The 25,423-nt window shown below is 48.2% G+C and overlaps 2 protein-coding genes across 16 annotated transcripts in view; one reads left to right on the top strand and one right to left on the bottom strand.

Annotated features, from left to right (window-relative positions):
* The window catches only part of FMNL3 (formin like 3), a 74,966-nt gene extending 71,365 nt beyond the window's left edge, over nt 1–3,601 (top strand). For 2 of the 5 annotated variants that reach the window (XM_077170819.1, XM_077170822.1), the window contains one exon: nt 32–3,599. Coding sequence is in view for 2 of the 5 variants with exons in the window: in XM_077170820.1 (XP_077026935.1) it covers nt 32–120 (89 nt within the window). In the remaining 3 variants the exon portion in view is untranslated. Of the gene's footprint in view, nt 1–31 lie in introns of all 5 variants that reach the window. The other 3 variants (XM_077170820.1, XM_077170823.1, XM_077170821.1) reach the window with 2 other exon arrangements.
* On the bottom strand, nt 1,205–25,215 carry PRPF40B (pre-mRNA processing factor 40B). 11 transcript variants are annotated; one of them, XM_077170829.1, is made up of 26 exons: nt 25,080–25,214; nt 15,715–15,795; nt 14,826–14,969; nt 14,433–14,498; nt 13,715–13,742; nt 13,458–13,483; nt 13,204–13,314; nt 12,779–12,899; nt 12,653–12,677; nt 12,215–12,418; nt 11,841–11,970; nt 11,695–11,759; nt 10,967–11,131; nt 10,755–10,863; nt 10,227–10,377; nt 9,389–9,522; nt 8,625–8,739; nt 8,364–8,455; nt 3,925–4,041; nt 3,569–3,706; nt 3,263–3,358; nt 2,941–3,027; nt 2,542–2,716; nt 2,112–2,173; nt 1,865–2,008; nt 1,205–1,784 (listed from the first exon to the last, which is right to left on the bottom strand). In XM_077170829.1, exons 1-26 carry the CDS (start codon nt 25,080–25,082, stop codon nt 1,734–1,736), a joined length of 2,640 nt encoding a protein of 879 aa, XP_077026944.1. In that variant the 5' UTR covers nt 25,083–25,214; the 3' UTR covers nt 1,205–1,733. The 11 variants fall into 11 exon arrangements, with proteins under 11 accessions (XP_077026944.1, XP_077026945.1, XP_077026940.1 ...); XM_077170830.1 differs by having other exon boundaries at nt 1,205–1,764; nt 12,827–12,899; nt 25,080–25,213; XM_077170825.1 differs by having other exon boundaries at nt 1,205–2,008; nt 25,080–25,215.
* Between the last annotated feature and the right edge of the window lie 208 nt (nt 25,216–25,423).

The following is a 25,423-nucleotide window of genomic DNA, read 5'->3' as shown; positions in this document are numbered from 1 at the left end:
CTGCCCATTCACAGGCCTGTCTCTCCCACAGGCCTCAACCAACAGCCCATTGTCGTTCGCCACCAAGCCAGGAGCGCTGCACCAACCAGTGGCCCCCCTCGGGCTCCAGGTCCCCATTGAGACCCTTTTGGGGGCAGAAGCACTTCAGCCCTCAGGGTCCTGCAAGTCTAACCAGTAGGTCTGGAACCTTGGGATCTGCTCCGGAGCCTGCGGAAGGCTGTCCTGCTGTCTCAAACCAGCACCAACCCCAGCTCCCAAAGCTGGGTCTTGCCTGCCACCACTGTGGGCACTGGGTCTGCAGGGACTTGGCACTTCCCTGGTGCCTCCAGTACTGCACTTTGCCCCCAAGGTTTTTAACCATTTCCCAGAGGGTCACCCAAGGTCAGCTTTAATCTAGGAGCACCGAGGCCCCTCTGACAAAAACCCAGAGGGATGAAAGAAGAAAGCAACTATCTTCTTTTTTCTCCTTCCTTTTTCCAGTCCCACGGTCAGATCTGGTCCAAAAGTATCCAGGCTTAGAGAGCCCCATGCCCCTACCAAGTCTTAGATCATATCATCTCTTACCAGGAGTGCAAGGCCCTCCTAAGGCTGGATCCCACCCAGCTGTGCCTTGGTGATAAGGGTAGATAAGCTCACTGCCCTTATTCCTTAGCGCCTTTTAGTTTAGGCTGGTTCTGTCCTTGCTCAGGCGGACAGACAGGAAGGGGTTTTCTCTGCACCAGCCCCAGGATGTGCCAATAGCAACTTCGTCTTCTTTCCCCAGCTAGGTGTTTTGGGGAGATGGGTGGGCACGGTGGTCTTAGCTGAGCAGTTGCTCATTTCCCTGCAAGTTCCTTCTCAGTCCCTGGAAGAGAATGTAGGGGGCCAATCCTTTTTGTACATGTACGACCTCCCTTTTCTCTTGTACATAAACCCAACCTTCCTCTCAAAAAAGGCTTGAAGCACCAGGCCTGACTTTGTTTCCTTTTTCTGAGTTTGGGAGGCTAAGGTGACCATCAGTCTGGTCTGAGCTATGGGAGGAGAGAGGCTAGAGGGAAACTGCTTCAGGGGCTGTGGACTCAGAAACCTGGGGGAAGGGAAAGCAGGCTGGGTGGGCTCCAGCCACACAAAGGGAGGTAAGGCTGCTTGAGATACCAGTGCCCTCTGCTGGGCATCTGTACACTGTCCACCAGTAGCATATGGAGAAGAACAAAAGAGCCACTGGCCATGTTATAAATATTATTTAAAAAAACAAAACAAAACATGTATTCTGGGGCCCAGAGCTGGAGGAAGCAGTGGTAGAGCCCCAGGGCCAGGGCAGGCAGGAGCAGGCACTGATGCTGGAAGGTAAGGACCCTGCCCTCTGCTACCCAGGCTGTGTCCACCAGCCTGGCCCTCTTCCTTGAAGACCTCGTCTCACATTTTATCTACTGGCATCACCCAGCCACACAGCATATACCACCAATCTCTGGTCTGGGGCTGAGGGCAAGCACTGCACTAATTGTCCAGGAAGTGGGGGACCTTTGAACACCAAGATCAACCTGGAGAGGTACCAACAATGGTGTGTTGGGGGTGGGGTGACTTGAGGAAAAGTGGACACAGACCAGATGAGGAAGGTGTTTGGGGAAGATGGTGAGGGTGACCTGGGAGTCACAGCCTCACACAGACTGGGGCAGAGAACAGCGCACTGGGTCACTGGTGATCATCCAGCTGCTGCAGAAGTGTCCGCCGGCGCCTCTCCAGCTCACCCTCACTCAGCTCACTTTCTGACGTGTCCCAGCCTGTCTGTTGAAGCAAAGGCACAGCTGACCCAAGACCTCCACTGAGAGCCAGGGAGGCACAGACAGAGTGTGGCCTTGGCTGGGCCGGGGCACCTGCCTCTCACCTTCTCCTTCTTGATTCCAAAGCCTGGGGAGCGGTTAGGGAGTTCTGCTGGCCGGAGCTCCCTGTCCTTGTCCTGTTCTTGTTCTTTCTCATCGCTCTCCTTGCCAGCCTTCTCCTCAGGATCTGTCTCACTCTCAGGACTGTTCTGTAAGAGCCCAGAGCCCATCTTTCAATTCCTATGAAAGAGGCTGGGGATAACAGGCCTCACAAAATAGGAGGACTTGGGTAGAAGCTCCTTCTCTACTCACCGATTTGTGTCTTCTCTTCTTATTTTTCTTTTTTGGTTTCTTGGTTTTCCGAAGGCCATGATCTGGAAATGGAAAATTCTCCAGTCAGTTCCAGCAGGAGAAAAGAGGGCTCATTTCTCTTCTTTGCCACACAGCAAAAAACCCTGTTCTTTTTTCACCATTTCCAGTTTTAGTCTGTATATAGGAGTAGGACCTCATAGTCTGAGGTAGGAGGCTCAGTTTGAGAAAGTCCAGTTTTGCTCCCTTCTCCCAGTTTCTTGCTGAGGTAGGGAGACAGATTTGTTCTTGCTCGTCTACAGGCTCAGCCTCCCCTTCCACTCTCCTCCTGGTCTCACCCAGGGCCGCCTCTGGATCTGGCCTGCCACAGACCTCCACCTTCCCCTTTGCTCCCAACACTTCTGCAGGTGCTGGGTTCCTAGCAACTGCTTACCTGATCCAAGAAGGCGGGAGGATGGGGAGCCCCGTCCTCCAAGGGCAGCACCCCCACTTTCAACCGAATCAAGTGAAGAAGAAGGCTCAGAGCCAGACTCTGAGGGATTCCGCCGCCTCCGCTTGGGGGGCCGGAGAGATGGTGGAGGCAGCTCCTCCTCTTCCGACTCAGAACCCTGAGCAGACCAGCAGACACTGAGTACCTCGGCACCATGTCAGCGCAGAGGTTCTCTGGCCTCAGAAGTCCTCAAGTTTGGGAATTGGGGACAAAGAGGAGGATCCAGGCCAAAGGAATTCTCAAATCTCCCTTCAAGGGAGGTAATGAAGGAGTAAAATGAGAAAAGTGTTTATTTTTCCCAAACCCAGCCTCACCTCCCATCCCTTCTACCCGCCAACTCACTGAGGGTGAGTGGGAACGCTTGTGATGGTGCTTCTTGCCCTTTTTGCCGTGTTTTCGGCCTTTGGTGTGGAGATGCTGGCATTCATTCTGGCAGAGGCAGAGGGAGGGGTGAGGAAGGCACAGAGTTAGCTCTAGAAATGACTCTGCAACCTAAAATCTTGCTTTGCCTCTCTACTTTGGGCTAGGGCCCTCTAAGACCACCTCTCCTTAGCTGGCCAGGCAAAGAAGAACCCTAGGGGTGAAAGGTCACTGAAGTTTCTGTTAAGCCAGCCCAGGGAATTCAAGGGCCCATGACAGATCCAGGGGACAAAACCTCCCTCACCTCCAGCACCTGCAGGAACTCCCGGAAGAGCCGGATCCGCTCCGACTCCAGGGTGATCTGCTCAAAGGCTGAGTCGCACACAAAGCGCTCACGGACCTTGAACGGGGAGAGCACTGCTGATCAAACCAGCCCCGGCACGGCAATGACACAGCCACGAGCACAGGGCAGGGCTGGGGCAGAGGTAGGAAGGGAGCTGGAGCAGGCCCGGAGCTGTGCTTATGACTGGGATGGGCCCTCAGTGGTCGAGAAGTACCGCTGCCCTCGGGGTCGAGGGGGTGGTGTTTGGTGCCAGGCTGCGGTCCTGACCTCTTCCCAGGCAGTGCCCAGCTCCAGGGCAGGCACGGCCTGCCTCAGCATGCTTCGAAAGGCAGCTTCCCTGCGCCGCATCCTCCGTGCTTCTTCCTTCTCCCGCTCCCTCTCCCGTGCCTCTGCTTTCTCCAGCAGCTAAGGGTAGAAATGATATAGAACAGGGTCACCTAGGAGAGTGGGTGCCCAGGTCCCATCCAGGCATACCTTAGCAGGTAGGAAACTGAGTTCTGGGTTTTTAATATTATCCCCCTGAACTGGAGATAAAGTCACATTAGGGTGGAAGACTGTGACAAATGAGCGCATTCAGCCCTAGCTGTGACCTTGCCCCACCCAGCCCAGCCCTGCCTCCTCACACTATTAAAGGTCAGCTTGATGTTGCCTGCGTCCAGCGCAGCAGCCCTCTTGTCAAAGCTTATGATGTGAGCGAAGTCCTCAAAGGCTGTGTTCACCTCCACGCAGAAGCCCCGGTCCTGTGGGCACAGCAGTGCATGAAACAGGGGACACCACCCTAAGGCCCACAGCTGGCTTCTTGGGCAGGCAGAGCCGACAAGATTACTAGAAGATCAGGAAACCCCAGCCTCCAGAAGAGATCCACAGGACTGGAACAACGTGGAAACCAAGCTGTCTAAGTCTTCATCACCCAACGATTAATCCCCCCCATGCCCACCCTCGGTTGGACGTCTCTAGCCACAAGGAGCTAAGGGGGTTGGCTTGTGGGGTAGAGGAGGGTGGCGAGGATTCTCCATGACTTCACCCTTTTGCTTCTCCTTCCTTGACTGGTGATTGATGTCTGAGTTTCTCACAATTAACTCTTGGTTCCTTTGGCTTAAATCTCTGGTCCCAGCTGGGTCCTTCTGCTGCTCAGTACTGCATCTCTGCATTCAATCAACAGGTGCTCCAGGCTCCCACCTGGTCCCTAATCTTGACCCACCTAAGCACCCTTTGGCTATATTATTTACCGAGTGCTTACTATTACCAGGTAACACATACACTATCTCATTCAATTCTCATATATATCTAAACTTAACATTAGGTCCCATTATCCTAATTTTATGCAGGAAAAACAAATGTTGGGAGAATCTGGAGCACGCCAAGGTCTCACAACTGACACATGGCTGAGTAAGAACTGTCCCCCATCTCTAACAGCACAGCACCCCCTCCCCATCACTCCTCATTCCTCAGAAAAAATAGAGGCAATTAGGTGTGCAACTCCTCAAGAATATTAGAAACATCCCACATTCTCCAATCACTATGTGGCAGGCTCTGTGCTCTAAACCTCACAACACGCCAATGAAATGACAGCTTAGAAAAGTGATCTAACTTGGCCCAAGACGACACAAGTAGCAAGTGGTGCCACTGGAATTTGAAATCTGGCCCTCAAGTCTAGTCTTCCCCACTCAGCTGGACCATAGGCCCATTCCTTTCCGCTGTCTCCACACAGCCATTCCTTCCATGGCCTGCCTGCTGAAATCAGGGGCAGGTTCTTCTCACTTCTTTCCAAGAGTACTTCCTCAACCCATGCTCACCAGCCCTTCTCTTCAGTCACTTTACTTCCCTGTCATAGAGAACTGAAAGCTTCAATCCCATCCTCTTAAATGGCTCCTCCATCAAGCACAAATCTTACTGAATGGAACATCCTCCTTCCCATCCTGCTCCCACCTTCCTCAAGCTAACAACCTCTACTTCTTTCCATTTATTCCAAAATCTCTTGAAATGCAGCATAAAGGAAAGGAATAAAATTTATTGAGGGCCTACCATAAGCAAGACACTCTACAAATGTCGTTTGTAATTCTCACACCCTCGCACATTGATTATCCCTTTTACAGATGAGGAAAGCCATGGCTCATAGACATTTTGTCTATAAGTTGTTGAGGTCTCAAAGCCAATAAATGGGATGACAGCTGGGAGTTACTTGATTCTAAAGTCTGTGCTGCCTCCTCCACTCTCTTCATGGACATGTTCTCCAAAGGTTAGTCATGTCCTAATAGACAAATCCAAAGGCCCCTGCTCAGTCCTCTTTTATCTGGTCCTCAGAGCATCTTTAACACTGCCCTTCCTTGATACCCTCCTGACTCTGACCTCGTACCACCCTTTCTTGCATGTGTGTGTTCCTCTGTGAATAGCACTTAGTCCTTTTTCACTACCTGTTCTACTTTTCCCAGCAATCTCATCCTCTACCTGTCTCCTGATTTTCAGAGGCATACTAGATGGGATATCTCATAGACACTTCAAATTCTGCAGGTCTCAAGAGAATCCATTCCCTGCAAGTCCCTGCCCAACCCCATGGATCTCCCAGACCCAGATTTTCCATCTTCTAACTGCTCCAAGTCCAGGGCTCTTTCCATTAGCCTATGGACAAGAAGTGCCATCACCATCCACCAGCCAGGTGGTCACATGGGGTCCTAAGATTGACTGCACTCCATGGGCAGAAGCCCAAAGGGGAGTGAAAAGGGGAACCATCTCAAGAAGTCTCTTTCTTGTCTGGCATGGAGAGTCAGGATCAGTGAGGATAGGATCCTCAGGCCTGTAAGCAGTACCCACCACTCTGTGACTGAAAGTTAATTGTCATATAAAATTTAGCCATCCTGGGATTAGATATTTCTACCTTATAAGATTATCTTTTTAAAATACAGTATTTGTTGTTGTTTTATTCCTCCCTTCCCCAGACTGTGTTTGAGATAATTCCCCAAATGGAATTCCTGTTTTCTCCAAACTTGCTCTTCCTGCTTGATCCTTACCAATGTGTCATCATCCACCCAGGCCATCACAAACTCCTTCCTTTCCCTCAATTACACAAAGCAATCAGCCAATTCTACCTCTGAGTGACTCTATCCCATTGGTTTAAAAAATTTTTTTTCAACAGCAGAAACATTTTTTCATTAAAACTCTTATGTAGAACCTCAATGTATAAGAGATGGAAGTAGAGCCGCTGTACTTCAAAGCAAGGGGAGGGGTATAGAATACCCCCTTCCCCCCCACACTAAAATTACCACCACCCCCTTGCTTGTCCCAATGCATCTCTGAGGAAACCTAGGGAATCTCAGAAACTTAGTTGAGCACTCCCGCTCTCCCTCCTCTGCCATCCCCACTGCCTGTGCCTGAGTTCCAGAACAGCTTGGCTCCCATCTAGGTCACTGTGGTACTCCCCCACCTCCTCTCTCTGCTCACCCTCTTCCACATCTCTCACTTAGCCTCTAGCATCCAGCGCTTCTTAGAATTTTCTACCAAGTCTACCCAACAGCAGAAAAGGCATCTGGGAGTGAGTTAGAAGATGATGATTCAAGCCCAACATTTATTTGAATTACTTGCCACTATCACTTTTAGTATTCTTGTGGCTTCCAGAACTGTCCTACCACCACCATCAGGAGGACACCAGTACCCAAGTCTGAGGTACTTTTGACACTTTCCTCAGACACCCACCTGATCACATCATTCCCTGGCTCCTTGTTACAAGATCAAAATCCAAATTTCTTAGCTTAGCACTCAAAGCATTTTATAACCACAACTCTACTTCTAAACTGAGGCATGTAGCTCCAGAGAAAGAGAAGAAGCCATAAAACAATATGATAAAGGTTACCTAACAGTAATTTTAAAATATTAAATTTATATTAAACAAGCAGAGACATAATATGGTATTAACATGCAAAACTTGCACAAATTTGTAAGAAACATAGGACTTAAAAGAAATGTGTGTGGAGTGGGACATTTCTAGCAATGGTTCTTAGGCCCCTCTCACCCCAGGTACCAAATTACTTTTCTCTGTAATTAGGTATAATTTGGTAGGAAACTCCCACTTTCCAGATAAGGAAACTGAGGCTCATAGAGCTGAAGTAGTCTGACCAAAGTCTAACAACTAGTAAGTAGCTAAGCTGGACTTTTACCCCAGGCAGTCTGGCCCCAGAGTCTTGTTCCTAACCACTGTGTTACACTGTCTCATCAAATGCATTAGAATGTTCTTCACTTTCACAAAGAAATATGCTTTCTCCTTGTTTTTTCCTTTTGAAAAACAAGGCTCTCCTAGACCATCACTTTCTTATTCACTTTTCTAGCTTTGACAGACATGAATACTGAGAACTACTTCTCCAGTATAAGAAAAGTGACAGTATGTGTGTGGTGGAAAATGGCAGCTGACAGTGGCTTCAGTGTCAGGGAGGCAATAGAGAGGTGAGGGTAAGGACAATGTGCCTCCTCTAATAGGGAGTGACAGCTCAGTTGGAGTCTACGGTACGCCTTACAAAACCTGCCAGTGCTGCTAGATGATCCAAATTTTCAAAAGAAGCTAAAATATTTTTATGTGACATCTCCTGATTTTAAAATGGCAGTAATGAATTCCAGATTCTTCTAAAACACTGTGCAGGTCAGAGAGAACACATGTGGGCTACCAACTGACAATTAGCTGTGCTTCTTGGTCCTCAAACTCACCATGCACCTTCCATCCCTGGTCTTTGCTCCTGCAGACCCTATGCCCTGAACGTGCCCTCTCTTCCACCTACTCATTCTTAAAGGTGCATGTGGTTCAAATGCCAATTCCAATTCCTGTCTCTGTAATAACACTTGCTCCTCTGTATGACAGTTTTCATGTCTATCTTCCTATTAGACTATGAGCTTCTTATGGGGAAAAATTGTATCTTATTCATTTCTGTATCCCCAGCACATAGTAGAGGATCATAGTAGGCATCTGTTGAACAGAGAGCTCCAAGGCTCCTGCAAAACAGGATTCATCAGGGAGTCCTGCCCAGGAGCATGCCCCGTACCCAGCCTGCATCCCTGCATCACCCCAAGCCCCATTCACCTTAAGGATGTCTTTAATGATCTTCTTCTCATCATGGAATCGTGCCTTCAACTCCTCCACATAGAATTTGAACAAGTCCAGAGGGGTGGAGCCTGTGGGGGAGGGAGGGATGGGGGCCTGGCGGGCGGCAGCTTCCCAAGGCCGGGGGGGTGGGGGGGTGGGGGGGTGGGGCCGAGGACAGGACCAGGGAGTGGGGGTGCAGAGAGGTCGGCTGGCAGAACAGGAAGCCAGGCCAGAGAAGGGGAAGCCTGGCTGCCTTACCCGGCTGGCCCAGCATATTGGCAAAGCGGACATCAGTGCTGACTGCTGGGTATAGTTCCATCCAAGTGGACATAGAGTGCAGCTGCCCTGTCTCGTGCAGCTCATCCAGGAAGGTCTGAGCAGGGAGAGGCCAGTTATAAGAAGAGAGAGACTGAGAGGGAGGCTTAGCCAAAAATTGGGGATGAAAAGAGGGATGACAGGGAGAGGCAGGGGCAATACAGATGAGGAAAAGCAGACAAGGGAGACAGAGATGAAGAGATACAGATGGGGAGGCAAAGAGCAGTATGGAAGGAAAGAATGTCATATACAGAAAGGGACAAACCAAGAAAGCAGAGCTAGCCTGTAAAGAAACAGAAACTTGCCTATAGCACAAACTTCCCCATGACTTGGCTTCAATTTCCTGATGGATGATGGTACAACTTTCCCCCCAACCCCAAGCCCCCCGAGCTGGAAGATAAGCTGCACATGTCTGGGTTAAAAGAAAATGAACCTGGCCTAGCTTCCAAGCCATGCCTTTAGGGTGCTCTCTGCTGGTAGTTTCTGGGTGGTACAGAGATCTATTCTTCCCTAGAGACGCATGGCCCAGAGTAGAGGGGTAAGAGCAGGAGCAGATCTACAGGCAGAGAGAGGCCTCATGGAACTTGGAGAGGGGAAAACATAAACAAAACAGTTGGTCTGGTCAGGCAGGATGCAGGTACGGGTGAAGAGGCTGTAGTCTGGGGCAGAAGTGAGCTCCCGTCTGTCCAGAAGAGCAGTAAAGGTACCTGGAAGGCTTCCCGGTTCTTGCGCTGCTGGCGCCGCTCCCGAAGCCGGGCTCGCTCCCGCTCCTCCTCCTCCTCCTTCTCCAAAGCTCGGATGTGCTCCTCAAAGCAGATCAGTGCATCTTCCTTGTCCATGTCTACCACAGGGAGGAGGCTCAGTGGGCACTGTACCAGGGGGACACCCTGTATCCCAGCACCCCCTGTGCTCCAAGGATGCTACCCCTGTAGATGCTGGGGACAACCAAACGGGTGGGGCAAAGGGGAAGAGGACTCTGGTGGCAGAGGTCAGTGGATCAGGAGGCTTCTGAAGGAGGCCATTAATTGTATGAGATAAAAACTGGCAAGTATTAAGCTGTTGCAAATTCAGTTACTGGAAGCCAACACATGAAGCCAATTATCTTGGGGCCTAAGATATCATGTCTGTGGAACTAAGAATCAATCAAGCTTTGACGTAACTTTAGATTGTGGATTTCTGATATTACTGGTGATTACAGGCCAACAACAGCTAAGTTGACAGTTAAGACCCCCAGTGCTATGACGAATGAAGACCATATTCACATGAGCTATAAAGCCACCACCATCATTATCTCTGGGTCTTCTGATACCAATCCCAGACCTCTGCCTCATGAATGGTGGAGCCTGGGTGGACGGTGGGGGTGGGGAGTGTGATCTGAAACATTCTGGGATTCAAAGAATCCAGAGAGTATCAGAGATTGAATGAATGCCAGGGGACTCCTGGAATGTGCAGGAGTGGCAGGGGAGTGTGCATGAGGCAGGGTCTAGGGTCCCAGATCAGGGAGGAAAGGGGAAGGGACAGGCAGGAGTCAAGACCCGGGCTTACTCTGCAGTTGATGGTCCTGGGCAAAGCTGGGGTTATCCATGAGGTACTGCTGGGCCTGGGACCATGTGGTTTGGAAGTTGACGCTACTCATCCCATCCAGGATGCTCTTCAGGGCCTGGATATTACGGCGCCGCAGCTGCTTGGCCTGTTCCTGGAGAGTCACAGGATCAGAGTGAGGCAGGGCAGGCTAGAGCTATTCAAGTGGGCCTGGACAGAGGAGGATTTGTGGAAAGAAGGGCAGTGTGGGCACCACTCAGGAAAGCCAGACTCAAGGCTTTTATGTCTGTGGAAAGGGGAAGGAGCATAGGTTACAGACTGACCCTCAGAGCCTCCTTTCTGCCCTTCCATACCCAGGGCTGCGCCCAGAGCAGACATGGGGGATTGTGCACTGTAAACATAGACAAATGTAACACCAGCTTCCAAGACAGGGGGATTAAAGTGAAGAATGACCAGGGGCCATAATAAGACAGGCTTTTTCTCCATGGATTAGCCTCAGGCTGAAGGATCTGGCCCAGGCTAGACTGTTACCTTCTCCTTCTTTGCCAGGAAGAAGAGGACATCATCATAAACCTCTTTTCGATCCCTCTCAGGGACCACAGCCCAGACCTCCAGCTCCCCAAAGGTCTGCTCTGCCCTCCTGTGGAGCACATAAGCTATGAGTTAGCAGGCAGAGAAGGGAAGACCCTGGGCACTTGTGTTTCCCAGGGTTCCCAGGCCCCACCCCAGCCCAGCCCCCTGACCGGTAGCGGGTAGTGGAGGTCATGCGCTCATGCTGCTCCAGGAAATGCTGCAAGGTCTGCTTGGCCTCCTTGGCCCTTAGCCGGGCTTCCTCTTTCTCCTCCTTCTCCCGCTGTGCCTTGTAGGCATTGAATGCCTGCTTTTTCTCACTCAGTTTGGGCAAGGCACTAAGGTGGAGAAAGTAGGAGTAGGGTAGGGATACAGGAGTCAGTCTAAACTACACAGCCCACAAAGTAGGATCATAGGACACTGGGAATGGGTCCCCACATTGCTGAGTGTGGGCTCTATACATGGGCTCAAAAGGGCTGGCGGGATCCAAGACACAGGGAGGCAAGACAGATTTCTGGAATGTAGGTAGGGGTGAGAGGTAGTGAGGGGAAATATGTTGCTCTAAAACACTGCTAATACTTGGCCCTTTTTCTTTGGGGTACTCAGGTCACCGTCATGCCTCTGCCCTATCTAGCCCCCTCTTTCCCCAATTACTTTAATTCAATTCAACTCAATGCAATTCAACAAGCATTTATTGAATGTCTCATATCAGATACCTTTCCGTTTCCTTTTACAGGAGTGCCTCGAGCTTCTTTCCCTAACACCCCTACCTTAGCTTCACTTTCCTGACTCTGGCCTCTTTAGGGACCTGACTATTGAGCTGGGGTTTCTTGGGAAGCCCTGGCCCAGCTGCTCTCATGAACAGGATCTGAAGGGCCTGGATCCCTCTGCCCAGGCCTACCTGTAGCGGGGGTCGGTGACTACCATCTTCATGGCCTGTTCCCAGGATGCGTTGGAGGGGACAGCCTGGAATGGAGCAGGTGGGAGTCATAGCCTGCCTACCTTCAGCTGCCTCCAGGCCTTCCCTGGGAGCCCCACCCCCAGCACCTTGTCTCTCAGCAGCTCCTTGAATGCTTGTTTTGCCTTCTCTCGATTGCTCCAACTGAGGCCAGACCTCTCTGGTTCTGGCTTTGATTCTTCCTCCTCCTGTTGTGGTGGCTGATGCTGCCCAGCAGAACTAAGGGGCAGAGGAGACTGAGCCACAGGATCTCCCAGCTCCCATAATTTCCAGTTGGCTTGTGCTCTCAGCAACACACCCCTCCTCTATGCTCTCCAGGGTAGTCTTTTGCTGCCCTTCAGAGGTCACACCCAGATCTTCATGCCTCTCCCAAGATGTCTTTGTAGAGGTCAAGGGTTGAACCAGGATAAGGGGCTGGGAGCCTAAGGTCTGCATCTGGGATGACACAGGAAGCAGCCCTCACCTGCTGGGGCCCTCCTCTGGCTGCTGCAGGATCCCCTGCTCCAGGGCCTGGGCAACCTCTGACACATCGCAATCTTCACTTCCACCTGGCTCAGGTTCCAGGAGGCCCGTGGGCACTGGGGTAGGGCCAGGAGGTGCAGGTGGGGGATCAGGTTGTGGCTGAGGAGGCTGTGGTTGTAGTGTCTGTGGCTGCTGCTGCTGTTTTCTGCAGATGAACCAGAAGGATAGGGCCCAAGAAGAAAGCAAGGAAAGAGGAGGTCAGGGGCTAGCTGGTCTCTCTATCCTAGGAAGGATGGGGTAAGAGCAGACCACTTGGCAAGGAGACTGAGCGCTGGCTCTTCCTCCCATGGAGTGGGGATATTGGGAAGACAGTCCACTTCCACCCCCTAGGTGGCCCCAAGTATGGACAGATTGGTGGAAAGGTGGGTGAGTCACTCACCCTGCAGTCTCTTGTTTGACTAGAGCTGCAATGGGAGAAGACAGAATGGTCAGTCACAGGGTAGCAAGGGCCCCACACTGGAACCCCTGCCCAGGCCCACCCCATACGTATCCCAGAACCCCTCACCCTCCAGGTCATCCAGGTCCTTGGGCCGGGTCCAGCGGGACTCCTTACTCTGGTTGTTATAGTAGTAGGGTTTGCCTGTGTCCGACTTGTATTCTTTCCAGGGACACTGGGACAGCAGCAGCTGTAAGAAGATGGGTCAGTGGACATAAGCGGGCTGGGCATGCTCTCTAGCTACTGTCAGGGGATGGAGGGACACCAGTGGGTAAGGGCCACAGGAGTCTTTAGCTTCCACCTGGCCTGCCTCAATCTGGAGAAGATAGACTTCCAGAGATTGCAGGGGGACCTTTCTAGGGTGATTGGGGTTGGTCAGGGATCTTGGGATCAGAGGACCCATAAGTAACTGTACTGTTAGAGACTTGGGGAGGCCAAGGACTTGGAAGGGTCAGGGCAGTTGAAAGGAAAGGCCAGAAAGCTCTGCTCAGGACCTCTGCCTTGGACTTGAGCACGCTGGGCTTCTCCCACACGGACTGCTTGTTGTCAGCATTGTAGTAGTAGATGCGCCCATCAGGGGCCACATGTTCACTCCATAGGGCCCTCTGGGGTGGGGGGGGCACAGAATGGTGGTCAAGGTCCCTCTCCCAAAGCCTCAACTCCTCACCCCAAAGACTTCATCATCAGCTACCCCTCCCCCTCCCCTTTTAGCTTTCTACCCAGGGACCCCTCAGATGGAAGAACTTACCGGAGGACCTGTCCCAGTCACAGCAGCTATAAAAGAAGCCAAGAAAACATATTAAGCCCTTGCTCCAAACCCCATTCTCATCCCCACCTATTCCTCCCTTATCCCATCTCCAATAAATATCCCCTGGTCCCATCAACATCCCAGGCTCCCTGGATCCCAACAGGCATGATCCACGGTGGGCTCCAGTCCATGGTTCCCTCTCCCCTGCATCCCCCCAACCTCCGAGCCTGGGGGGAGCAGGCCCCCAGAAGACTCACAGCTGGCGGTGTCCGCACCTGGAGCCGTCTGCCGAAGAAAGAGGAGGGGGAAGGGTTGGGGCCAAGCCCAGTGGCCCCCAGGACCCAGGCCATGGGAGATGGAGAAGTAGGCCAGGCCAGGACTCAATGCCCTGGCTCCCAGGGATCTCTGTTCCCTAACAGGCTTCCTCCACCCTCCAGGACTGTGGCTCTAAAATCCCAGGGGGAAAACACAGCATCTCCTTTCTTTGCTTTCCTCAAGTGAGAGCATTTTGTTGAGTCAATTCCTGAGGTCCATCTCTTACACAGTGGATGGCAAATTCTACATCCTACCAAGACTCTAAACTGAGCAACAGCACAAGAAGGTACAGGAAGATCCCCAAGACTGTTGCCTCTTCCAGAAACAAAGAAGATGTAGGAGACGGGACTATATTCATATGTCCATAGAGCACATTCCTGTGAGGGTAAGGAATGTGTGGTAGGAATGTGTTCCTAAGGGAGCTGAACACAAACAGGGGGACAACAAGAGAGACTGTCTATGACTTTGGGGCTGAATGAGCCAATTAGAGAAGCTGAGCATGTGGCTGGAAAAGAGAAGTTGAGGGGGGTAAGTGCTGCTGGAAACCAGCGTGGATAAGATGAGAAGAGGGAAAGAACAGAAACCATATTCCCTGTACTCCAAGTCAGACCCATAGGGCTGCAAGACAGAACCTGCTTCCTGCCAGCCCCCAGTGCTTACCGCTGCGGTGACGGGCACCGCTGGCATCAGCATTCCTGGCATCATGGGAGGTACCATTCCTGGTATCTATGGATACAAAGAAGACAAAAACCAGCTACCAAGGTCAGGGTAGGCACAGGCTAGGTAGGTCCCTGTGAATCAGGGCTCCCCAAGGGGCCTGAGAGATCACTTTGGGGCCATGACTCTCACTTGACTCCCCTGAGGCAATCCCCAGGTTCTAGGCTCTCAGCCTAGCCTGAAAGTTTTCCCAGCCATTCTGCAGACAAATTCATACAAACCTGACCCAAAGCTCCCTTCCCTCCCCAGTTACTGAAGCCAAGATACCCAGTCTCATCTTTATCCTCACATAAACTGGCAGGGCTTTCTGAGGCCCCTAGTGGGGGAGAGGATTACCTGTGTGAGTGGAGGTGGTGCCCCCATTGGTGGAAGCATTGGGGGCATGATGCCAGGAGGCATGGGGGGGATGGCTGGTGGTCTCTGACTCATGGGGGGTAGCCCCATCGGAGGAAAGGGTGGGGGGATCCCTGGAGGGGGCATCTGAAAATGAGGAAGGGAAGAGATACTGAGCAGAGAAAACAATGCCTTGGACCTGTTAGGAAATATCCATCTGTCTCCCACCCCCTCCCTCCACCACAGCTCTGAGGTAACTCAGAAGCTTTAGGTTGAAAAGCATAAGACATGAAACCCTTCTCATTACTGAGAAAGATATAATAGGGGGAGTCCTCTGGTTCTAACAGGCAAGCACATAGCTTCTTGAAAGGTAGGGAGGAGAGAGGGAAAAGGGAAGCATAATAGCCTCCAGACTAGAAGGCTCTTTGTCTTCAGCAACTCTCCCCAAACAGGCCCTCTCAGATGAAGGGGAGAAGGCAGGTGTCCAGGCAAACTGCCCAGTCCCCTGCTGTCCATCCCTTTTTTTCCAACTCGATGACCACAATGCTATTCCAGCCTGAAGTCTGTGGCATATTTAAAAAGCAAAGATAAAGAGTAGTGAAAGAGAAAGACAGCCCCACCCTGCCCTCACACTACAGGGTCCTTCCCCTTCCACTTCTATCCCAGCCCCAATGTGTAGGACAAAAAGCAAAGGGGGAGTTGTCAACTTTATGTCTGAGAGCTTGAAAGCAGCTCACCCCACCCCAATACCCAGGCAAAACCATCCCTCTTCCTCGGGCAACAAAAGGGGGCATTACACGAAAACCGTGCTGGCGATACAGCAGTGTCTAGGGCCTGGGGAACTGGGGTGCAGGCTGGAAAAGCCAAGCCCAGGGAAAGACATAAAACTTACGAAGGGTGGTGGCATCATGGGGGGCCCCGGTGGGAAGGGGGCAGGCGCTGCTGGGGGCCGGGGACCAGAATCGGGAACCGACTGTTGAGGGAGAGAAAAGTCATAGGACCCAGGATGGGCACAGAGCTGGGCTTTTGCAGAAGGGAAGCAGAAGGGGTGAGGATGAAAAAGGAGCACAAAGTCCAGAGGGAGGGTCTCCAAGCCCAATTTCCTGCCCAGTCCAAGCTCTGAGCCCTGGGTAGGTCTGTTTCCTCTTCTGCCAGGCCAGAGCCAGCAGGCTAGGCTCCTCCAATGTCATCTTCATTTTGGAAGGTTCCACTTGGCCAAAGCCACAGAAAAGATGGAAGAGGTTCTACTGCAGGCACAGACTGGCTCTTCCAAAGGCTTCTCATCCATTATTCTGCTTGTAGGCAAGTGACTCCTCAAACCAGTTAAACAGAGATCTCTCATTCCTAACGTATCCAGGGAGGGAGTGGCCTCTTTCCTGTTTCCTACCTGAATTAATCCAGTTGCACATTAAATCCCAAAGCTTCTTAAACACAAATATTCATTAGTCCATTGTTAAGTACTAATCTCCCTAACTCTCCTCTCTTCACCATCAGCCTCTTTCCCCAACTGCTATCATCTTTAGTCACCTGCTTCCTTTGAAATCTTCCACTCCTAATCACCCATTTATCTCCCTAGCTCTATGTCCCTACCCAGCTTTTTCTCGGTGGCTGCCACTTCCCCTACAAAATGTAAACTCACTCCCCCGTGAATATAGGCTTTGAAGAGCCTAAGTCTCCCTGCCCTACAACTACATTCTTTAATTTTCAGCTGAGATATCAGTTACTCTAGGAAGTTTTTCCAAATCTGTTTAAAACAGAGCCTAATCTATTATCTATCTGACCCCTTCTTCATTTTCTCATATAATAAATATGAGTATTATGCTTGGATATGTGTTTTTCCCCCACTAGAGGATAATAATATTCCAGGAGGGCAGGGGTCATGATGGACTAGTTGACAGCTGGCTTCCTAGCACTTGGCAGTGTCTGGCACATAATAGGCACTTAACAAATATTGAATGAATTCATGAATGAACAAATGAAGAAACAGATCCTCCCTATACAGAACGTTCCACTTATAAGAATTCATCCCATAGATAAAGTCCCACATGGCCAAAATAATGCGTCTACAAGGTGTTCATTTTAGCATTACCTGTAACAACAAAAGATTGGAAATCAACCAAAATATCCATCAATAAGGAACTATAAAATTATTCCCCAAAATAAAATGGGATGCTTTGCAGCCATAAAAAAGAATGAAGAAGCTTATTAAATGTCTTAATATGGAACAAACTCCAAAATATATCTCAAGTTAAAAAAAAGGTAGGTGCAGCAAATGTGTATACAATATTCTATCATTTGCCTAAAAACTGGATACTGAAAATGATAACACAAGAAATTGACTGAAGGGCAACAGAGATCCACTGTATGCCCTTTTGTACCTTTAGAACATGAAACCATATGACTAAATTACTTGCTCAAAACAAAATTTTTTATGTAAATCAAGGCTTGGCAATACAGCTAAAAAGGCCCCACTACCTGAAATTTGGGAGGAGGGAGGCAGGAATTCTAGAGAAAAGTAGCAGCTGGATGAAAAGGACCAACCTCACTTCTGTGTAATTTATTGCTCCCCAATTACCCCTATGATGAGAAGCCTCATCATTTAAAAATGCTTTCTTATCTCTATTTTTAGCAATATCTGCCCTACTCTCTTCAGTTTATCCTGCCCAGTAGAGAAGGGTATAGACCAAAACATTCCACCTTGACTCACCTTTTCTCAGTACTCTAACTCCCCTGGCCTTCTTCCCTCATTATGGGAAGTCAGAAACTAATAATCATGGGAAGAAACCCAATTTTCTCTGTCACACTTTCCCACTTAAAACTGCCTTAGCCGTAACCCAAATATCCCTAAAGAGTGGGATAGAAACATCAAAGATGATGGTGGAGTTATAGAGAAGGTAGGGTTTAACAAACGATTATGATTGCTGAATCATTAAATTGATATTTCTTTTAGTCTCCAGTATCTTAGAGCAGCTAGAAGTAAAAACCTAAAATTGTGGAATTGTAATCCATACCAAACTCTGAAATCTGTTCTACAACTAATTGTTATGCTGCGCTTTGAAATGTATTGCTTTTTTTGTATATGTTATTTTTCACAAAAAAGAAAAAAAAGTCGATTGTGATGATAAAAAAATATTTATTCCTTCTAGCCTCTTATATTCTGGAGTAGCTAGAGGAAAAATCTGAGAGGATTGTATGGTGGCCCATGACAAACTCTGAGATCTGTCCTGTAACTACTTGTTGAAGAGTGCTTTGAAAACTATTTTTTTTCTTTGCTTTGTGTATATGCTATACTATACAATAAAAAAAAGTTTAAAAAAATGCCTTAGGACCCTCTCTAACCTCCCAGATACCATGGAACTATGTTAGGGTAGTTCACCATCTCAGAGAATGGCACCACCATCCATACAGTTATCCAAGATAGAAACCTGTGAGCCACTCTTCATACCTCGCCCTCCAGCATTCTACCACTGAGTCCTGTTAATTTTACCTCCTAAAGGTTTCTTGAATGCATATACTTCTCTCCGTTTCTTCATCCACCACCCTGTTCAAGTTATCAACTTTTTTCATCTGACCTACTGCAGTTGCTTCCAAACTGGTCTCCTTATATCTGCAGCCATAATGAGCTTTTGAAAATGCACATCAAACCACCTTATTTCCCTGCTTAAAACACTTCAATGGCCTCCCACTCTTCTTAGGCTAAATAACAAAAGCCCTGGCCATGGCCTGTAAAGTCTGCGGAGTCTATTTCCAATTGCCTCACCAGCCTCACTCATACTGCACTCCAGGGTCTATGCTCCAGCCACACCCACCCTCTCTATCTTCCCACTTCATGCATCCACTGGGACAATCTTATCTCCAACCCACACACTTCGTTCACATATCCTTCACATCTACCAATCTCATTTCTACAGGAAAACCTTTCCCAACCCACTGGACTAATCAGACCCTCTTTTACACATTTGTACAGCACCATTTATTTTCCCCTTCAGCAATTATCCATTGGAATTTTAGTTATTTGTGCAATCCTGATTGTACTATTATTTTATGTGGCACTAATAAAAAATGTTGCCAATTAAATTGATACCCCATCCCTCTTAAAAATGCATTCTGGAGCTAATAAATGAGTACAGCAAAGTAGCAGGCTACAAGATCAACATTCACAAATCTGTAGCTTTTCTATACACTAGTAATGAACAAGCTGAGGGGGAAATCAAGAAACGAATCCCATTTACAATCGCAACTAAAAGAATAAAATACCTAGGAATAAATTTAACCAAAGAGACAAAAAACCTATATAAAGAAAACTACAAAAAACTGCTAAAAGAAATCACAGAAGACCTAAATAGATGGAAGGGCATACCGTGTTCATGGATTGGAAGACTAAATATAATTAAGATGTCAATCCTACCTAAACTGATCTACAGATTCAATGCAATACCAATCAAAATCCCAACAACTTATTTTTCAGAATTAGAAAAACCAATAAGCAAATTTATCTGGAAGGGCAGGTTGCCCCGAATTGCTAAAAACATCTTGAGGAAAAAAAACGAAGCTGGAGGTCTCGCGATGCCGGACTTTAAGGCATATTATGAAGCCACAGTGGTCAAAACAGCATGGTATTGGCATAAAGATAGCTATATCGACCAATGGAAATCGAATAGAGTGCTCAGATATAGACCCTCTCATCTATGGACATTTGATCTTTGATAAGGCAGTCAAGCCAACTCACCTGGGACAGAACAGTCTCTTCAATAAATGGTGCCTAGAGAACTGGATATCCATATGTAAAAGAATGAAAGAAGACCCGTATCTCACACCTTATACAAAAGTTAACTCAAAATGGATCAAAGATCTAAACATTAGGTCTAAGACCATAAAACAGTTAGAGGAAAATGTAGGGAGATATCTTATGAATCTTACAACTGGAGGTGGTTTTATGGACCTTAAACCTAAAGCAAGAGCACTGAAGAAAGAAAGAAAGAAATGGGAGCTCCTCAAAATTAAACACTTTTGTGCATCAAAGAACTTCATCAAGAAAGTAGAAAGACAGCCTACACAATGGGAGATAATATTTGGAAATGACATATCAGATAAAGGTCTAGTATCCAGAATTTATAAAGAGATTGTTCAACTCAACAACAAAAAGACAGCCAACCCAATCACAAAATGGGAAAAAGACTTAAACAGACACCTACCAGAAGAGGAAATATGGATGGCCAAGAGGCACATGAAGAGATGCTCAATGTCCCTGGCCATTAGAGAAATGCAAATCAAAACCACGAGATATCATCTCACACCCACCAGAACGGCCATTATCAACAAAACAGAAAATGACAAGCGCTGGAGAGGATGCGGAGAAAGAGGCACACTTATCCACTGTTGGTGGGAATGTCAAATGGTGCAACCACTGTGGAAGGCAGTTTGGCGGTTCCTCAAAAAGCTGAATATAGAATTGCCATACGACCCAGCAATACCATTGCTAGGTATCTACTCAAAGGACTTAAGGGCAAAGACACAAACAGACATTTGCACACCAATGTTTATAGCAGCATTATTTACAATTGCAAGGAGATGGAAACAGACAAAATGTCCATCAACAGAAGAATGGCTAAACAAACTGTGGTATATACATACGATGGAATATTATGCAGCTTTAAGACAAGATAAACTTATGAACCATGTAATAACATGGATGGACCTAGAGAATATTATGCTGAGTGAGTCCAGCCAAAAACTAAAGGACAAATACTGTATGGTCCCACTGATGTGAACAGACATTCGAGAATAAACTTGAAATATGTCATTGGTAACAGAGTCCAGCAGGAGTTAGAAACAGGGTAAGATAATGGGTAATTGAAGCTGAAGGGATACAGACTGTGCAACAGGACTAGATACAAAAACTCAAAAATGGACAGCACAATAATACCTAATTGTAAAGTAATCATGTTAAAACACTGAATGAAGCTGCATCTGAGCTATAGGGTTTTTTTTTTGTTTTTGGTTTGCTTGTTGGTTTGTTTGTTGTTGTTGTTTTTTACTATTACTACTACTTTTATTTCTTTTCTTTATATTAACATTTTATATCTTTTTCTGTTGTGTTGCTAGTTCCTCTAAACTGATGCAAATGTACTAAGAAACAATGATCATGCATCTATGTGATGATGTTAAGAATTACTGAGTGCATATGTAGAATGGTATGATTTCTAAATTATGTGTTAATTTCTTTTTTTTCTTTCCGTTAATAAAAAAAAAAAAAAAATGCATTCTGATTTCACAAATGTTAAAACATCTCAGAATCAATGTAATACAGTATCTGCCACCAGAAATAGATTGAAAACTCTAAGAGGGCAGTAACTTCATCTGTTTTCACTCACCCAATACTGTATCCCCATTATATTTTCCTCACCACCACCTACTGGTACACAGTAGGAACTACTACATATTTGTTGACTGAATGGTCTTGGCAGGTCCCACAAAACACAGGAACAGGCCACTGGAAAGGCCTAGCATTCATTCAGAGAATACAGAATGTCAGAGCTGGAGAGAACTCTGGCAACACTAGGTGGTCCACACTTTTCAAATGATAAAGCTAAGGAGGAGTAATTGGTCCAAGGTCCCACAGCCATTAGGGATAGAGTCAGAACTGGATCCAATCTGTCTTCCAGCCTCCTTCCTTAAAAACACAATCCCTGCTATAGGAAAAGCATCTGCTTCTTTACTCTAGCATATCTCCTGCAACCCATGTGGCTAAATCTGCAGGGATCTGACATTTTCTTGCTTGAGAACCAGCACTGGCTTCCTACTGCACACCCTATGGAATCTCATTTAACATTCAAAGCCTTTTGACAAAGACCCACCTCATACTTTTCCTTGTTTGTCCTGATGAAATGGCTTCCCTCCTTCTCTGCACAGGAACTGTTAATTACTCCCATGTGCTTTTTATTCCACTTTGTCTCTCCTTTTCTTCAAGAGGATCCAATATTCACCTCCCTGAGGTTCTTTGACTATTCCCCACACATACATGCACTCCTACCTACTTGTGTCCCCTAAGATAAATGCTGTACTCTTCTGCAGAGTGAAATACTACTCTACGAATGTTTGCTGGGTACATCATTTGGAACTTCTTGTCTCCCCACTCAGGTGGATATCCCTACATTCAGGGATTGAGTTTTCTTGTTTTAAACTTCTGAGTGCCTAGTCATGGCCCTCTTCAAAAAAAAAAAAAAATCCTGTGATAAAATGCAGAATCATCCCAAACCTCACTAGATTTTTGCATAGTGGAATATCCTAAAACAGGAAAATGTGTATGTACACGCATGTGCCCAGGGACATTTGTAAAAATTCTCTGAGCACAGGCTAACTGTGCAGAGAGAGGCAACACAGAAGGTCTGTGTGCTGAAGAAAAGAGGACTGGAATCAAATACTGGCATGGAAAAACTAATTGTAGATAATGAAAAATTAAATGTATATGACCATCTCCAACTAGACATGGAGACCCCTGCCAGGATCCAATCACTGGGCTGTTTTGGACACTTCCCCACAGAGACGGAACAACAGGGTTAAATGCAAACTACCATGGGCTTCCAAAGCCCTCCCCTCCTAGCCTTTCCTGTGCTATGGGTATCTTCTTTCTTTTCTGAAACATCCTTGCCCTTCTGCTGTGGTGCCTAAACAACTTTGGACCTTATTACTCTACTGAGTTAGAACCTTAAGAAGAAATTAATGTGAAAGAGGGCTACAGGAAAGGGGGTTGACATAAAAGCAGATCCAGCACCTTCCCTGGAACAAAAACATACTTGTGAAGGACAAATATTGTATGATTTAATCTGAAGGAAATAATTAGAATATGCAAATTCAGAGTCAGAAACTAGAATACAGGTTACTAGGGACCAGGGTGCGGGTTGGGAAGAGGGAATTAAGGCTTAAAAGGTACAGAGCTTCTGTCTGGGGTAATAAAAAAGTTTTGTTAATGGATGGTGGGTGATAGTAGCATGACATTGTGAAAGTACTTAACATCACTGAATAGCATGTCTTTAAAGTGGTTAAAGTAGGAAATTTTAGGCTTTATATATGGTACAAGAAATAAAAATCTTTAAAAATCATACAACATGAGTGAACTCTAATGCAAACCATGGACTATAGTTAATTGTATAATCATACTCATGTTTCTTCAATTATAGCAAAGGTACCACACTCATGCAAAATGTTAATAAGAGGGAAAACTGCATGTGGGGCAAGAGGGCCTATGGGAACTCTGTATTTTGAATGATTCTTCTGTAAACCTACAACTTCTCTAATAAAAAGAGGGAAAAAAAAGAAATAAAAAACAAAAGCAAAAACACCAAAACACACTTGTGGGCTGAGGTGAGACAATAAAGAGATAACTGATCATCTTATCATCCTGTGTTCACCTGGGCCACTGGAAGGAACCCCCCCCCCCCCAAGAGGCAATCAATTCTTCAGCCTCCACATCTAGGGGGCATCCCACAACTAAGGATTCAGAAGAAAGAACAAAAGCAAAAAAGGACAAAAATGGAGAAACAGAAGAGCAAGGAAAGAGGGAATAATAACAGCTAATAGCTAACATTTATTGAGCGCTTATTATGAGCCAGATATCATGCCATTTATTTAAACCTCCCAACCATCACAGAGGTTACTATTTTACTTTGTAGACAAAGTAGAGGTTCAGAGAGATCAAGTAACTTGCCCAAGGTCCCAAGAAATTAAATGGCAGAGGCAGGTTTGAAAACCGAGCAGTCTAACACCAAAGCCTGTGCTTTCAACTACAGAAAGCTGCTTCCCTCAAAAGATGATGGTCCATGGAAGATATTTCTTATATCCTAATTCTCGAACAACCTTGAACTCCTCAGACAGCCAGCCAGATGATCTCTAGCTCTGCCTGGTCTGACACTCCCTGAAGAGATTTGTGTTGGAAAATAAAGGCTGCCAGGCACATTTCTCAGAAAGAGGTAATCATCCTCAGAAAAAGGCATCATGGAGGCTGGGAAAACAGCTGATTATCCTGTGGTCCTACCTACTGCCCTTCTTCAGCTGCCTCAAATAGCTCCAGCCCCTCCCTATTTCCAAGACCATCCTAGTCCCCACTCTCCTCTATCTGCCTGATTTTTCCTCCTGCTCCCCTCAAATATTTGCTGCCTTACTAGAAAAAATCTTCTTGTTGCCTCCCTCTGATCCTGCCACCTCCTCATCTTTCTTCCTCTACAGAACAGAATTTTACCTCTGGTCTTCATCCTTCTTGGTTTAGGTCTCAACCTTTTCTACTTAAAAGAGTTCTCCTTCCAGTCCTCCAGCAGGACTCCGGAGGCACCAGCTAGCATGCACACCTCCAGGCTTTGTGCGCCTACCATTCCCCGACATCCCAGGGGATTTTCTCCAGCCTCAAGCTCAAGGCCTCTCCTCCATCTTTATCCTTCTTTCCTTTACTTCCTCCACATCTTAGAAACCCTTCTCCTGAACTCCTCCTTAAGAATTACCCAATTGTGAAATTGGAAGAGATCTGGGGTATCATTCTCATGCACTTTTCTTTCTTTTTTTTTTTTTATCGGGAAATCTGAGGCCCAAAGAAAGGCAGTGACTGGCCCAAGGTCACACACAGTTTTGTTACAAGGCTTGTTGAAGGCAGAGCCACGGCTGGACAAGGGGCCTCTGCTCTCCCATTTCTTGGACCACCCAGCACTGAGTGGAGGACAAGAACCTCTCCTTCCTCAATAGCCCCCTCCCTTTATAAGGAGAAAACGTCTTGCAAATGCGGGGAAATAGGGAGGAGGTGTCCAAGTGGTCTTAGGGGGCACGGAATCGCTTCCAAAGCGAGCAAGCACTGGGTCTATGGGTAAGGCATGTCGCACGCCAAATATCCCAGAAGGGGAAACTGTGGTCCCAATTTCTCCCCTTGTCCCACTGTTCCCACATCTCCCGCCCCCTCTCTTCTTTCCCGATCTTTCTCCACAAACCCACCCTTCACTTCTTCCTTCCCCCTCCACACCCAGTCCCGCAACTCTCGCCCCTCACAAGCCCCTCTTCATCCTCCATCATGGCCTCCCCCACCCCATCTCCCCCAAATCCCCGCCCCCATACCCTCTCCCCGGCTCCTCTCCCTAACCCCTCAATCTCCTCTCCCGCCCCCGGGTTCCTGGGTACACCCGGTGGCTTCCCCGCCGTACCCCCGGCCCTGGCCCGGGCCGCAGAGGGCGCTGTGGGACCGCCCCGGGCCCTTCCACCCCCGCGCGGGGACGTTACCATGCCAGAGCCTCCGAGCAGCTGGGCCGGCTCAGCCCACCCGCCAGTAAAAGCCACTCTGATTGGTCGGGCCGCAGCCGGGAAGGCGGGGCCAGTGGGGGGTCGCACCCCTTCGTGGCCGGGACTCCGGTTGCTCCCGCGGATCAGCCCGGCACTCAACCGGGCCGGTGCGCTGGGTCAGGCCCCGCCCCCCGGCGCGGAGAGCTGGGCCCCGCCCCAGTGTGGTTGAGTCCGCCCACCCGGGAGGCGGGGCGTGCCTCCTCCGGGGTTCTGACTGACAGCACGCGCTGCGGACGCTGGGCTGAACAAAGAGGAGCGGACCGCAGGTCCGGGGGTAACTCCGA

Source organism: Tamandua tetradactyla, chromosome 7, assembly GCF_023851605.1.
Source record: "Tamandua tetradactyla isolate mTamTet1 chromosome 7, mTamTet1.pri, whole genome shotgun sequence".
Classification (NCBI taxonomy): Eukaryota; Metazoa; Chordata; class Mammalia; order Pilosa; family Myrmecophagidae; genus Tamandua; species Tamandua tetradactyla.
Note: the sequence above shows the minus strand (reverse complement) of the source record. Positions and strands in the feature narration are given on the sequence as shown.